At 45.0% G+C, this 15,731-nt stretch overlaps 1 protein-coding gene across 11 annotated transcripts in view; it reads left to right on the forward strand.

Annotated features, from left to right (window-relative positions):
• Ank3 (ankyrin 3) overlaps nucleotides 1-15,413 on the forward strand; it is a 310,338-nt gene extending 294,925 nt beyond the window's left edge. For 9 of the 11 annotated variants that reach the window (XM_087898204.1, XM_087898210.1, XM_087898205.1 and 6 more), the window contains 2 exons: nucleotides 7,144-7,229; nucleotides 13,902-15,413. In XM_087898204.1, the coding sequence (XP_087754330.1) occupies nucleotides 7,144-7,209 (66 nt within the window). In that variant the 3' untranslated portion in view covers nucleotides 7,210-7,229; nucleotides 13,902-15,413. Of the gene's footprint in view, nucleotides 1-5,567; nucleotides 5,652-5,785; nucleotides 5,843-7,143; nucleotides 7,230-13,901 lie in introns of all 11 variants that reach the window. The other 2 variants (XM_087898212.1, XM_085679733.2) reach the window with 1 other exon arrangement.
• Nucleotides 15,414-15,731: the final 318 nt, after the last annotated feature.

Below are 15,731 nucleotides of genomic sequence, written 5' to 3' on the forward strand. Positions count from 1 at the left end.
GGTGAGAAGGGAGTTCATAGAACACAGTGCTCAATTAATACCCCAGAATTCAATGAGGGAGACAGGGAAACCCCAAAGACTCCGACTGCCCTGTCTTGGAAATGAAAAGCAGTTCCTTATTATTAAGCAGTGACTGAGAATTTTAGATCACAGCCTGGCATGGATATGCGTGACAAAGTGCAAGTCAAAGGAAAACGTCAGAAACGAGTTCTAATGACACTAACACATGCCAAAGGGGACCCTGAATTTTCAAGTATGGGAAGCAGTTTTTGCAAGGCATGAAAATCCTACCTTCATGTAGCACAGTTGAAAACCCTGTCCGTCTGTCTGCAGTCCCTCCCATGCCGGTCAATGCCAGTACTCACCCATGCATGGTAAAGTCCACATGACCCTTCCTGTAGCCCGCCTCTCACCTTCAGTGACCTTTCCCGACATCAGAGTGGTTGAGGGCAGAGTGCAGGAAAGGCATTCTCAATGCACGGCACACGCCGAGGGTGACTCACAGAGCCTGCGACTTCTGGCAGGTGTCTCTGGAGAGGCAGAGAGAGAGGAGCGCACACTCAACGCTGTTTACCAAACTCCCACACCACCAGAGTCAGAAGAGAAGCTAAGAGCTGAGAAGCTCACCTAACTAGGTTCCCTACATTTTTTTTTCTTGTGGTTTTTTGAGACAGAGTTTCTCTGTGTAACAGTCCTGGCTGTCCTGGAGCTAGCCCTGTAGACCAGGCTGGCCTCAAACTTAGAGAGATCCACCTGGGTTAAAAGCATGTGCTACCACCGCCCAGCTCCCTATATTTCTTAATCCTCCTTCTTTGTAGTTTTTCATGAAGACTAGATTAAGGAAGGGGGGGAAAACCCTGTCAGATCTGCTCAAATACAATTTTCAGAGATTCTAAAAACATTCAAAATTAAGTGATTTTCTAAGTTTTGAGCTATCCCCCCAACTTGACAGTGAGTGAGCACCCCAGGTGCTGTTCCAACTATGACAACTATGAGTCACTTCTCTGGAAATCCTAACTGGCAAGCTGATTAGGGAGGCAGTGAGATGGTCTCTCTCTCTCTCTCTCTCTCTCTCTCTCTCTCTCTCTCTCAGGGTTTCTCTGTACCTTTGGAACCTATCCTAGAACTCACTCGGTAGACCACGCTGGCCTTGCACTCACAGAGATTCGTTTGTCTCTGCCTCCCGAGAGCTCAGATTAAAGGCATGAGCCAACACTGCCCGGCTAGACAGTGTATTAGTGTATTTTCAAGCATTTAGTTTTCTGTCTATAAAATCGTCACAGTCCCTCACAGCTCACATGCTCTCTGAGATGGCAGAGCAGGGCCTTAGGTTTCCCTGGTCTCCTCGCTTGCTCGCTCCCATGAATGATACATTGAAACATCTGGCGGAAACAAATGAAAGGTGCCGTGGGGCAGCCTTCTGTTGCTTCCCCCACTCTAGTCCAGCAGCTGCCTCTTAAATGGCTGACTCAACTCTCCTGAAATCTCTACAGAACAACAAAGCCAGCGGGAGGGAATAAAGACGACCCACACAGCGGTAGCCACACCTCTGGGCCAACGAAGAATCTTTGGTCCCCTAACCTTCTAGACATGTATCAGCAGGTCAACCTCCAAGTAGTTTTCTTAGCGTGAGTGTCGTTTGCATTTGAGCTTATCATATGTTACATAATTACATACAGCATTTGTGTATTTTTAAGAGCATATGTTGAAAATCCTAAAGTAAACTAGAAGGTCCTAGGTTGTATGACCCATGAATCTATATTCTGCCCAAAAGCGCACACCTTGAAGTTGGACTCATTTTAGAGACAGTGAATTAGCGTCTCAGAGCTGGGAAGGGCGTCATCCTAAGAGTAAACTCACTACTATGATAGAGAAACCAAAAGCTAATAGCCCTGACCGTCACGGGATATTACAGCCCGACAAGCCTGTCATATGCAGGATGCTTTCTGGTTAGCATTCTCCATTGGGATGGTAGAGGCAGACGGGAAGAATCCCACCTCTCTCGATTTTCCCTTTATTCTGTGTGTGGGTGTCCAGCAGAGCCCAGGGATGGCGGCAGTGTGTGGCGTCCATAGCATGAGCATCTTTGCTGTCACAGCCACAAAGTGAGACTGCCCTGACCTAGAAGGCCCTTGCTGCAGAAGTCACTACACTCCCGAATGACCAGAGGGACGCTGGCAGGTGAACCGGTGTGTGTGAAAATCACGCAGTTAGGCAGCCACAGCTCTGGGAGCAGAACTCAGCCCTTCACTTAGCGCAGGGCTTTTCCCACAGAAGACATTCGGGAGCATCTTGCTAAACTAATTTAGCCATTCAGACTTCCCCTGCGGCATAGAAGAGGGCAGCATTATGCTGCAGCAATACCGGGAATCTGGCCTGCTACCCAGGGGCTGAGCAGCACAGGACTGGACTGACCTATAACACTGTGGGCCACAGGAAGCCCTCGGGCCCTTATGTCAGCACTGGAAGCCACCGGGACTCTTCTATCCCCACCTGAAGAACTGCTGCCTTCAGGACTCCACGCCAATCGCACAGTCAGTTAGCAGTGTGATTTAGAGATTGGCCTCTTTGTATCCACGGGTGGAACCTTTCATTTTAAGTGAGATTTACCAATTTCTTTGTATAGAGTTTGGTAATAGCACAGTCTCAAATGCCCACAGGGACTCAGTTTGGTTGTTCAGTTCAGTTTTGTGAGTATATTCACCCAGTCAACCCAGCAGCAACAAACAAAGGGAAACTCTTTAAACCAACTCACAGTCAAACTATCATCACGTTTGGTAAGACTGGAATATCTAAATTGTTCTATACAAATGTGTTGTTTTAATTATCATTGTTTTTGCTGGATTTTTAAAGCGTTTGTATATATGCTTCCCCATAACCAAGGAATTCAAAATTATGTAAAATTATGCCTAACGCTTCTGCTTCACAAATTTCCAACTGTTTCTATACAGACCAAATATGCACACTTGTATACACTTGGGTGTAGAACAGGTCTTGTAGAGTATATCTCTTAAGGTTTCTATTGCTGTGGGGAAACACTACGGCCACAAGCAACTTGAGGAAGAAACGGTGTTTGACTTTCAGTCAGAGAAAAGGTTACAGACCATGACTGAAGAAAGTCAGGGCAGAAGCCGATATAAAAGCCATGAAAAGTGTGCTGCCTACTGGCTTACCTGCAATCTTAAAGAACTGGGCTAGACCCACCCAGATCAATCCCTAATTAAGAAAAGCCTGTAGAGGCTTGCCTACAGCTCTATCTTATGGAGACAATTTCTCAATTGAGGCTCCCTCCTCTCAGATGACTATGGCTTGTGTCAAGTTGACAGAAAACTAACCAGCACAACCGGTTGCCTATTAGACAGATTGTTGCTTTTTGCAACATTTATAACATCCATTATGGTTTAGAAAGAGTCACATTTTATCATGTACATCAAAGCAAACCAACATGCCTTATACTGTCATTCCTTATATTCAGAGAAGTCTAGGAGAGAAAAGAAAAAGTGTGATGCCTCTTGAAGGGATGCCAAAGGAAATTCCATCGTGCCATTGTGTCATTGAGACCACCAGAGGTGAAGACCCCAAAACATATGCACCATGCCGTCTCTTCAAAGTGGAGGGAGGGTTCCAGAAATAGTCTTATAAGCAAGACTAAGTGGAGAGTGGATTTTGTTTATGTAAAAGTACAGTAGTCTTTGCCGGGCAGTGGTGGCGCGTGCCTCTAATCCCAGCTCTTGGGAGGCAGAGGCAGAAGTAAATGGATCTCTGTGAGTTCAAGGCCAGCCTGGTCTACAAGAACTAGTTTCAGGACAGTTGGGATGGTTACACAGAGAAACCCTTTCTCGACGCCCCCCCCCCCCCGCCAAAAAAAAAAAAAGAAAAGAAAAAGTAAGGTAGCCTTCTAAAACTAATTAGCAATTGTCTCTCTCCCGTTAAAGGAGTTCAAGACCTCTCCTTGAGAATATTTTACCTCTAACATAATTGACAGAGAGGTAAAGAGGCACAGATTTTTAAAATATCTGTTCCAAGTCGGGTAGTGGTATCACACAACTTTAATCCCAGCACTTAGGAGGCAGAGGCAGGAGAATCTCTGTGAGTTCAAGGCCAACCTGGTCTACAAGAGCTAGTTGCAGGACAGCTAGGACTGTTACACAGAGAAACCCTGTCTCAAAAAAAAAAAAAAGTTCCATAAATCTTTACCGGTGACCTTCCAATACAATCTATTCTTTCTAGTGTAATGAGGAGTACATAATTAGACAACTTGTTTTAGCCTTGAAGCGATTATACATGTAAAGAGTACATTTTCAGTAATGAGACAAAGTGTTCGCCTTCCGAACATCTGCGAGAAGCAGTATGGCTCATTCTTGATAAACAGGGCTTTGTTTCTCCTGACGGCATTACTCTAAGTCAGCAACTCACTTGGGCCTCTTTGTGCTTACATCCGTACCTAATTTGCCCGTTCCTTCCCAGGGTTCTCTAGACAACTTCAAAAGTGGCATCTTCCCACAGAAGGGCTTGCCCAGAGCACAGTGAATGGATTTCTGTCTTGCTGTCTTACAGTCTTTCCTTGTGCACCGCTCTGAAAGCTGGGTGCTCGAAAGAATTTGCCTCAGAATACTTCATTCATTCAGGCTCTAGCTGCAGTCAAAACTTCTCATGGCCCTTTTATCGGTACCTTTGCTGTCTCTATTCCTTTATCCTTAAAATGATATTTTTGCCAAATACATGCGACCAGCCGTAGGAAATAGGACGAGCTCCCCCATGAAACCCCTGCTGCAGATTTCAGTGTTGGGATGGACGACCCCTACATGCTGCCTATGTCCTTTGTTCTCTTCCTGGAGTCATCTGAGACCATCCCGAAGCGGGACTAAGGGTGAACTTGGAAGGCCTTTGGCAGTTCCCGCTCTAAATCAGAGAGCAGTTCCTAAAGAAAGAATCAATACAAAGAAATGTCAGATGAGCTCTCTGCCCTGTCAGTCTACAGTAGTGTGGGTGGTCGGACATGCTATCAGTTACTCTTCTGTACAATCTATGAAAACTTCAGCCCCCTCCCCCTGCAAGTGACTTTCCCTGCCTTGAACTTTCTTCATAATCATTTTTTTTAAAAAAGTGTATTGCCCTTAGTACATGAGTTTGTCTTTACTCAAATTAGATGGAACTTGCTCTATAACATCTCTTGACCTATGGTGTGACTGACAAAGAGTGGTTCTTAAGTGAGTCCGTCCGTTCTTACCATTAATCATTGACTGACGTTTGTCAAAAGACCTCTCGGCTTCTCTGTGGTTAACTGCATCTGAAAATGATCGATTTTCTTGGAATTTGTTGCCAGCTACCAAACATGCCTGAATACATGCTTGAGGCGTAAGACTGAAGGTTGTCAGCCGTTCACTAACCAGTCATGTAGTCTATCTTCTCTTTCCCTGGAGAAGGAAGCACAGCTTCTGGCTTCTCTGCAGTCCCAGGGCCTGTGTGGTGTGCCGTGTGGTGTGCCGTGTGGTGTGCCGCGGATCCAGATCAATACCCGCCCATGCTCTCTCTCTCATGCCACTAATCTCATGCACATCCTTTAGGGGGAGGAAGCCAAAACCATCCCTGGCGAATCCGTCACGGAAGAGCAATTTACTGATGAAGAAGGCACCCTCATCACCAGAAAAGTAATCACCATTGAGATTTCACGCTTCTGGAGTTTAAATGCCCTGCATGAGAAACAACCCTTGTATGCGATATGTTTATAGCGCCCCCTCGTGACCACAGAATAGTCCCTACTTCTCTCTGTTGCTTCCAACAGATCACTCGGAAAGTAATAAGACGGATTGGCCCACAGGAGAGAAAGCAGGATGAAGTGGTAATGTAGCGTGGTTGCCAAGGAGAAAAGTAGAGAGTAGCATCTCTGTGAGCTCCCTGGGAAGCCTTGCTAACAGAATGGCTGCTGCAGCGTGGAATCTTGGAGTGCTGTGTTGGCTTCTTCTGATGTAGGCTTTGTATGGGGTCCAACCCCTTTTCTTCATACGACATCTGAACGTTACATACATACTGCTGTCAGAATGATCACAGCGATAAGTGCATTTATTAGGGAAAACATTCCACTTGGAAGGAGAAGGAGAAGGTAGAATTCTTGGCCATCAGCAGCCCCCTTGAGAGGGTCCGTCCACCTTTGGCCTTCAGTTGGGTGCCTGTCTAGGAAACTGAGGGAGGACACTGTTTGTTAGGGTAACAGAGAGTCTGGCTCACAGTTTTCACATCAGGTCTTTGTGGTTGTCCTGGCCACCACATTCTGTAGAAAAAAAAAATCTAAACCCCACTGTTACATCGCACTTTATGCTGCCCCGTGTCCAATGTGCTAATACAGAAGCCAACTTGCAACTCTGAGTATGGCTCACCCAGTGAACCCTGTCCTACCAAAGAAGACATCTGGCTATTATGCTTTGATGTTTCCCAAATCTTTATCATTTTAAAGGTAGAAGGTTAAGTGTTATGAATTATGTTTACAGAAGAAAAAAGCAAGCTGAAAAGTACTGAGGATCAGGTGAGGAAGGAAGAAGAACACACACACACACACACACCATGCCTCCTGTTGAAGGAAAAACTAAATGTGCCTCACTCTTCAAGAAGTATGCCCCGATAGTCTGGAAAGACAGCCCCAATCTGTAGAAATCCATGCTGTCTTGGACCAAGACGGAGAAGACAGCGTTGGTAGTTGCACAAAGAGAAGCAATCAGACCACCCATGGCATTTAGTTCCGGCTTGGTGCTTATTTGAGAAGTTCCCGTCGTACTCCAACAGACTGGCTATGGTTTTGCTGGCTGACAAAAATCATGATCGTAACCACTGGGGTTCGGGTGTCTTGCATGTGTCAATAACTTCTTCCGCCGTGTGTGGGAAGTGGGCCGGTTGCTCTTTGAAATCATTAACCCCCCCGTGCTGCGAAGTCTCGTGCTGTAGTGCTACCTTGAAAGTGCTGTCGCATGCCGTGGCCATGGTGAGCTGGCCCTGTGCAGTCAAGCCAAGCAGGTCGTCTGTGTCTGAGGATGCCAAGTGGCCTAGGACTCTTACCACTTCTCCTTCCTCACGCAGCCTCCGGCGACCAGCGTGGGAACTGCTTCCAGTCTCCTCCACCACAAACATGTAACATGTGCTCTCCTTTAGCAGGGAGAAGGCTATAAAGTGAAGACGAAGAAAGAAATTCGGAACGTGGAGAAAAAGGCCCACTAGGGACAGTGACGTCGCTCCAGGTGGGAAATGTCCTTTTGTCAACAGTGAACCTTTAAAGTCTCGAGAATTTTCTAGATTCTGTAAATAGGCGATTCGCATCTTTCATTTTCTGATTTCCCTAGGACAAACTCCCAACTGGTCCCTGTTCTTTTTCTGTATATGAGTACAGATGTCTATGTGTGTGTTTCTACACATGTATATGTACATATACACATATGCACATTAAACCTTAACTCCAGTTGGATTTATAAAGATTCTCCATGTGTATGGCTCTGCAGAAGCAGATTTGCTAGGATTCGAGTCTCCTCTCCCCTTACCATGAGGCTTCCATGGCAGGCAGCAGCCATATCCAGTGGGAAGATTGCCAACCAACCACAGTTCCAGCAGACTGTGCTCAAAGCTAGTTCTGGTTAAAATACAGCTGTCACCAAGTCTAGGTTAAATTAATAGAATCTGATACACAAACGTTTATTTTATGTAAGCCTAGACACAAGAGGTTGATCATATGGGCTTTTTAGAATTTAAATGTTTAGTAAATGAGCTATGTCTACATTTGTTTGAATTATGCCCCTTTTCCCCTTAACATTATTTTTTTCTGGATGTCACATTGTTCTTTCTCAATACACATTCAATCAGAAAGCTAATTTGGGGTGAGAAAACAGTTTTGGAAAGTTACATCCTCGGGGTCAACTCCTCTCTTTTAGCTCCTGAGTCAAGCTTTGTAACCAGGGTCAAGGTTACAAAGAATAGGTCTAGTCTCATTTTCTTATCTGTCTCCCCCTACCAACAATGAACCCTGACATTTGAGTGCAGAAATAAGGAATTGGGAAATAACTTCATTTTTAGGTACCTACAGCTCGGATAGAAGTTTATTTTATTTTTGAGATGGGGTCTCTTGGAGCCCAGGCTGGCCTTGCACTTCCTATGTACCTGAGAATGACCCTGAACTCCCCAATCCTCCTGCCTTCCCCTTCCGATTGCTAGGATTCCAGACCAGCAGCATGCCACACCATACGCAATTTATGTAGTATTTAGGATCAAACCCAGCACTTCATGGGTGTTAGGGAAGCGCTTTACATCTGAGCTACATCTCCACCCTCCCAAGGAGATCCTTAATTCTGCCTGACAAACACCCTTTCAGTATCTGCTCTATAGCGTCTTTCCTTTGCCTTCTGTGAGGCGGTCAGTGAACTCGGAAATCCCATAATGCCTGCTGCACTAGACTCACATTGTGGACTTTGGGCGGGAGCCAGTCCTCATGTTGTGGCCACTGATGATTCTGGAAACAGGATTCTATGTGTGTTTCTTTATGGCTCTTTAGTTCTCACAGCCTCCCCTCTTGGACGGTGCCATTAGCATTCCTGGTTGACATAAGGGCCAGGCAGAACTAGGAAATAAACCCTAACAGGCTACCTCCAGAATGCTCGTCCTTGGGGCTCGCAGTAGACCTGACCTGGCAGTGATGGGAGGGTCCCCAAAGATGAAAGTAAACTGAGCTTCAATGACTCAAATTACTCATCTGTGGGGATTCTGGTCTTCACCCTACAACCAAAAGGAAAAGATTAGCTGTACGAGGTAGCAGCTCCACCACTGAGCCTGACACAGCCCATGGCCTCTGGAGAGCTCTTACTTTGTAGCCCAGACTAGCCTAACCCTTACAATAGCTTTAACCGCTAAGTACTAGGGTCCCTGGCTCAGTGGTAGAGTACTTCCCCAGCACACATAGGCTCTGTCTGGATTCAATCCCCAGCAGCCCACACACATAATCATGTACCCCTCATGTACCCTTTCCTGAAAACTGGGAAGTGCATGGAGGTAACCCTAACTTTTTTTTTAAAGATTTTTTATTTATTTTTTATTTATAGATAATATTTATTATCTATGTAGTGTTCTGCTTTCATGTATGTCTGCAGGCCAGAAGAGGGCACCAGGTCTCATTACAGATGGTTGTGAGCCACGATGTGGTTGCTGGAAATTGAACTCAGGACCTTTGGAAGAGCAGCCAATGCTCTTTAACTACTCAGCCATCTCTTCAGCTCAAACCCTAGCTCTTTAGCAGCAGGGGCAGGACTAACGTTAGGGGACTCAGTGGCTATCAGTAATTTCCAATGGCAGTCGTTCTGGGCTTGGGAGATCTCTGTGTGACCGTTAGTGGCACAGCGGAGACAGTAAATCGGGGTGCTAAGTAGTTAACCAACTCTATGGGTTTGGTCAAGTTACCCAACTTGCGTGTTGCCCTTTCCTCAGTGGAAGAGGGAAGGGGCTTGGAATGAAGCCTGGATGAGTTACCCCCCGTAGAAGGATAATATTAACACATCGTGAAGTTATAATACCCCCCGTAGAAGGATAATATTAACACATCACAAAGTTGTTCTAGAATTCAGTCGGTTCATATATGTAAACTGCCTAATAGTGACTGCCGAGCCCCTAGCACCCTCAATTAGGAGGCACCACTATAAAAGTATTAGGGGAAGCAAAAAGGAAATAAGAATAGCAGCTTGCCAAGCCGGGCATAATGGTGGCAGTCAGGCGAAGTCACAGCAGCCGAGCCATCAGCCCCTTCGAAGGTGAAGGTGGTTTACTAGATTCACCGTCAGTGGTTCTCAAAGTAAACTGAGGCAGGAGGAGGCAAAGCCAAAGGATGCAGAGAACATCCCCTCCCCTCCACAGACAGAAGGAGTTCATGCCATTCAGGCCCCTGTCTCTGGGGACATTTTCCCAGAATGCATCGGAGGTACAGATAGCTCTCTGTTTTCCTGATACATGGTGGAGACAGAATTGAAGCCAGGCAAGGGTGGTTCTTGGCCCTTGCTAAAACTCTTGCCATTTTAATTACCTGTGCAGTAAGGGACATAATACTGCCCTGTTATTAGGACTGATGTAATTCACTTCAAAACACTGCCAGAGATGTAATAAACACATAATAAAAATGAAAGAAATGCATTTTCTTTCTCTTTAAAAAAATACGCATCTGTCTGTTCTCAGTATATTTACTTTTGCCTGCTGGCTCTGTAGCTTCGACTGTTTTTAACTCAAGTCACTGGGAAAGAACAAATTCAAAAAGGCCTCATTTATTGCTCTTACTTGGACAGGAAATCTGTTCTGAGTCGGGAGCTATTTTAAACTAAGTTTTCAGTCAAGTGTGCTGGTGCAGGTCAGTAATTCTCACACTTGGGAGATAGAGGTAGGCATATCAAGAATTCAAGGCCAGCCTTGGCTACATGAGACTCAGTCTCCATTAAAGGAAACTAAAAGAAAAGCAAACCTTAATTTTAGATTATAATTTCCTATTGTAATGAAAATTATTGTTTTTAAAAAAAGAAATATGGGCCAGCAAGATGGCTCCACAAGAAAAGGTGCTTGCCAACAAGCCTGATGTAGTTGCTTGAAGGAGAGTGGCCGCCATAGGCTTATATTTGGATGCTTGGTTCTCAGTTGATAGAACTGTTTGGGAAGGACTAGGAAGTACATTACTGGGGTGAACTTTGAGGTTTCAAAAACCCACACAATTCCCAATTAGCTATCTCTCTCTCTTTTCCTCCCTTCCTCCCTCCCTCTCTCTCTCTCATGCTTGTGTATCAAGATGTAAGCCCTCAGTCTATCTGAGAGCCTGCCTGTTGCCTTGTTCCCTGCCATGAAGGTCTTGGGGCTCAGCCTCTGAAATTTGAAGCCCCCGATAAACTCTTCTATAAATTATCGTGGTCATGGTGTCTTAGTGCAGCAATTTAAAAGTAACTCGAGACACCCGATGACCTGAGTTCAATCCCCAGGACCCACATGACGGATGAAAAGAACCAACTCCCCTAAGCTGTCCTCTGACCTCCACACGTAAGCTGTGCCATGCACACATATATGCAACACACACTAAATTAAAACATAACACAAACTTCAAAGGACTCAGAGGAAACATCCTTAGACATATGATAAAGAGAAGGGAAGTGGAGAGGACTGAGGAACAGGGCAGATGGGGGAGGGACGGACAGAAGGACAGCAGAATTCTCGGTTGCACAGAGCAGGTCCCCTAGAGTCTGGCACGTGGGGTGACCTGCAAAGGTGGATCCATCTGTTTAAAACCCAGGGTCTGCCCTTTCTAGGGACAGGATTTAAAGGGCACTTGAAGAATAGGGAGGAATTCTATATGTGTTGATTAGAGGAGAAACGTCTAAGTATATACGCACTTGGGGGCAACAGAAGATAATTTGGGACGCTCTGTGTAGCTGATAGGCCACACTGTCTGCATTCCCAAAGGAGGCCTAGGGGCAAAGAGTGGTATCAACAGCATTTTAGGTCTTAGAAATTAATGTCTAGGCGTGTACTTGATCTACAAAACCAGAAGCTTTGTGTGCAGGTCACCCCAGGTGGTCATGGACACATTAAACCCTAGGAAACATACTTGATCTATAAAACCAGAAGCCTTGTGTGCAGGTCACCCCAACTGGCCATGCACATATTAAACCTCAGGAAGCATGCCTCCAGCCCATTGAATGCTCGAGCCAACAGACTAGTCGGGATGGGGTGGTTGTTGTTTTCAACACTGGCCCACGTGGCTGTAGTCTGAACTGCGGGACTTATTAAATCCTATTGTGCAGCCCAGTTTGAGAACCAGGGGAGAATGTGACTTCAGTAGAGCGTTTGGGAACTGAGTTCCCAGTTGTGCACTGGGCTGGACTGCTAAGGGCTGTAGGTATGAAAGAAAAAAAAATACTGAGTATTTCCAGAGGCCTCTAAAGGGGCTCTCAGTTCTGTACCCAAACCACCTATACTGGACCTGGAGCTGTGATCTCTTAAGTATCAGTTAAAATGTTTCTTAATGTGAAAATAAATTAGTATAATAGCATGGACATAGATGTGAATTTCTTCCACCCTTCCATACAAAAGGATATACCAAACTCATGAAAATGTCACTCCTTCGAATGGGTCTTAAGTCCCTTCCGCTTATTACCTACACTCAGACAGGGGAGCTGATTCCAGATTCTCTTTCTGCAATGTCATCTGCTATGTGCTCACAATATCCCATCCATCAGAGGGCGCCCTCATCACACTTCATCTTCCAGCAGTTGCTTAGCCAAGGTTCTCATCCTCTTTGCCCAATGCTGTTCTTGGTATAAAGTGTTTATAAGAAATGTTATCTACCCATTAGCATTCCTAACCCATGGGGTTGGAACCCACATTCTGGCTGGCTGACTAAGAAGAAAGATTTGGAGGATCAGTACTGCTCTTAAAAAATAGCCACATTATAGAAAGACATTTAATTATGTCCCAATCTTGGGGTCAGAACTACCCACTATCTAGACAGACAAATGTTGGTTTCTATTGAGAAGACAACGGCTTTGCTTTGTGATACAAAATTAACTTGGGAAGTTAGGCTGGTTATTAGAAAATGTAGACCAACAGATGGGAGGGAGTTCACTCAGGTTTTTAGTGGTCTCAATGTGTATAGACACTTACTAGAGATTATTAAACTCCGCATCATAGAAGAAGCATGATACCTTAAAAATTTACATACCAAGGAAGCTGGGAGACACGAGGGAAAGTTTAGAGAATAGAGCTGGGAACGCCTCTTCCCTGAGTGAAGAGGGTGACATGACCACAGAGCCCCGTAAGCAGCCTGGTGCCTGGAAGATTAGGATTTAATGACAGAAACCAAGGTGTGAAAATCCTGCCGGACAGGGTTTCCCCACCCTCTGTAATTGGATCCACCGAAGTGAGTCATTTTCCTTCCTTGGAGGAGGGCGAGTGTAGAAACCTCAGAAGAGTGGGTCCTTGGGTGTTCTTGGCTCCCCCTCGACAGTGCCCTGGGGGAGGGAGGTCAGCAGCAAACACACATGAAAAAGGCAGCCAGACCCATAAACGGGAGATAGGAAGAGCTAGCTGTTCTGGGTGTTTACACAGGGCAGGATGTCACGGGTGATCCACCCAAAGAAAAACCTGTCTGGGTACACAAGCTCAAGGTCACCAGGACACCCTCTGTCCCCAGTCAGATTCTAAAGGCTCTTCACGAGCTGCAGAAGAGAGCTGGCTGTTCGTTTGTGAGTGCACAAGGCTTTTTTTGTTTTCCTTTTTCTTAAATCCTTCCTGCTTCACACTGGAATTCCAGTCTGTCAGTTTCTTTCTCTTGACTTCTGAGCGGTTCCTGAGATACCCCAAGTCAGTGGTTCTCAACCTTCCTAATGCTGTGACCCTTTAATACTGTTCCTCATGTTGTGGTGACCCCCCTCCACCAACAATTTTGTTGTTACTTCATAACTATAATTTTGCTCTGTTATGAACAGTAATGTAAATGTCTGATATGTGTGACCCGTGTGTGGGTCATGACCCACAGTTTGAGAACCAATGATCTAGTGTCTGGTCCACAGAGGTATTTTTCAGGCAACCTAAACACCCTAGTGTGGAGAACTAGACCCTTGTTCTCTGAACCCTTTATGATGAACAACAAAGAAGCCATAGATAAATTCTCCTTTATCTATAAAATGAGTGAGGGATATGTCTCAGTTGGCTAAAGCGCCTACCGTGCAGGAAACCCAGGTTTCAGACCCCACACCGCACAACCTAGGTACTGTGATTGGGGCAGAATGATCAGGAGTTCAAAGTCATCCTAGGTCACAAGTTCAAGGCCAACCTAGGCTACATGAGACCCTGTCTCAAAAAAGAAAGAAACCGAAACTCACCACCTACTGTTTCTCTCTCCTCAGGACCATGTGTTCATACTGCCAGTATTGAGAAATCCAACAGAGAGCAGCCGGAAGGAAAATATTTACCAAGAAGGGAGTGTGGGTCTGCCGCCGCCACACACCAGTGACCTGATTTTTTTCTTTAATGCAAAAGGAAACATAAGAAAAAGAAAATTACTCACATTTTTTTTTTATTTAGCATGAGCCAATTTACAGAGCATGGAAACTCACTCCCATTCCCAGGATCAACACATGTGCACTGAGCAATGCAGTCTAAGGTACAAGAAGCCATGTTGTTCAGACTTGATCTCAAGTAATTTGGTGTCATTTTTCAAAGAAAAAAAATAAAAGAAGGAAAGAAAAGAAAACTGTGCGCCGGGAGGGACAGAAGATGGAAGGATCGACTCAAGAAGAAACTCTACCAATTACTAAATCCACAACAGCTCGCCTTATTTTTCTTGGACCCAAACTGTCAGGGTATAAACACTGTTTGTTTCTTTTTTTAAAGAAAAAAAAATTTAAAAAAAATCAATAGTTTTGCTGTAAATAATAACACTGTAAATTCTAACAACAACAACAAGTAGAATAAATGTTGATAGGCTACTGCCTCATAGAACACAGACAGGATATCACAGCTGCATCTAACCATGGGAGTTCCAAGTGACTTCACCCTGGACACGGAGGAGCTTCTGGGGTGTGCGGAGACTCTTCACTGATTCTTGTATATTAGCAATGATAACGTTTGTACACGCAAAACTGCTAGCTTGATTTTAAAAAGAAAATGCAAATCTTTAACAACAACAACAAAAAAAAACCTGCTGCAAATTTAAATAATTCCCCAAATGAGGAATTCTGTAGTTCTGTGAAAAAAAAATTTTTTTTCTTCAGAATACTAATATTTTGATGCATGCATATCACCTTATTTTGATTAAACCTTTTCCAATTTTGCAAACACTAGTCTCCTGCAATACAGGAGATTTTATCTGTAAACACAAAAGCCCTTCATCTAATATTTGTTGCTATTGCCAACTTTTTCAATGAAATGACCAAAAATGGAAAAAAAAAATCCCACAAAACTATACAGTAGTTGCTTGGGGGTGGGATGGGGGAGGGCTGTTAGTGCTTACAGGGGGAAATTGCTTGCCACTGTACAGGTGGATGGTGCTCACAAGAGGCCCCAGTCATGGGTATTTAAAAATGGACTGACCAGAAACCCGTATCTAGGAGAATGGCAGCACACTGTAAAAAAGAAAAGAAAAAAAAATCACTGTTCCTGTGTACTGGCTCTGAGATGTAGACCCCTTCCAGTAAGCCGATCACTTGTAACCACCTTAGCAGTGTCGTAGGTTAGTAAGGCTGCGTCTTATAGAGCATCTTCCTCTGGGTTTCAGTGAGGTTCCTTCATCCACAACTTCACTTGAAATCGGCCCCCATGGACACCTAGCTCTAAATGACATGTATGGGAGAAGCAGACGCTGGATAACCTAGTCAATTATTTAAGCATAAAATAAATTGTGTTCAACTCTTCACCTACCCGGGCTCTACAGTGTCCTTGTGTCCTCTGGCAAAGCGCAACTGTCTAACCCCTGAGCCCCAGGGGTCCCGTCTGTGCCTCTGGTCACTAAAGCCATAGTCAGGAACACGCCACCCACTCCCGAAAACACCGACCTTTGCATAAACCCCACGCAGCATAAACTCATGTGCATTTTGTGGGGGAGCCAAGAATTAAGATAGAAGTCATCTATGTTTGCATCTATCTAGGCTTCCCCTCCCCACAAAAGAAGTTGGGGTCTATACAGCCACCGTGTCAAGAAGTTATTGATTGTTGCTCCCAGGAAGCCTCTACCTGCA

The sequence above is a fragment of the Myodes glareolus genome, chromosome 18 (genome assembly GCF_982192425.1).
Source record: "Myodes glareolus chromosome 18, mMyoGla1.1, whole genome shotgun sequence".
Classification (NCBI taxonomy): domain Eukaryota; kingdom Metazoa; phylum Chordata; class Mammalia; order Rodentia; family Cricetidae; genus Myodes; species Myodes glareolus.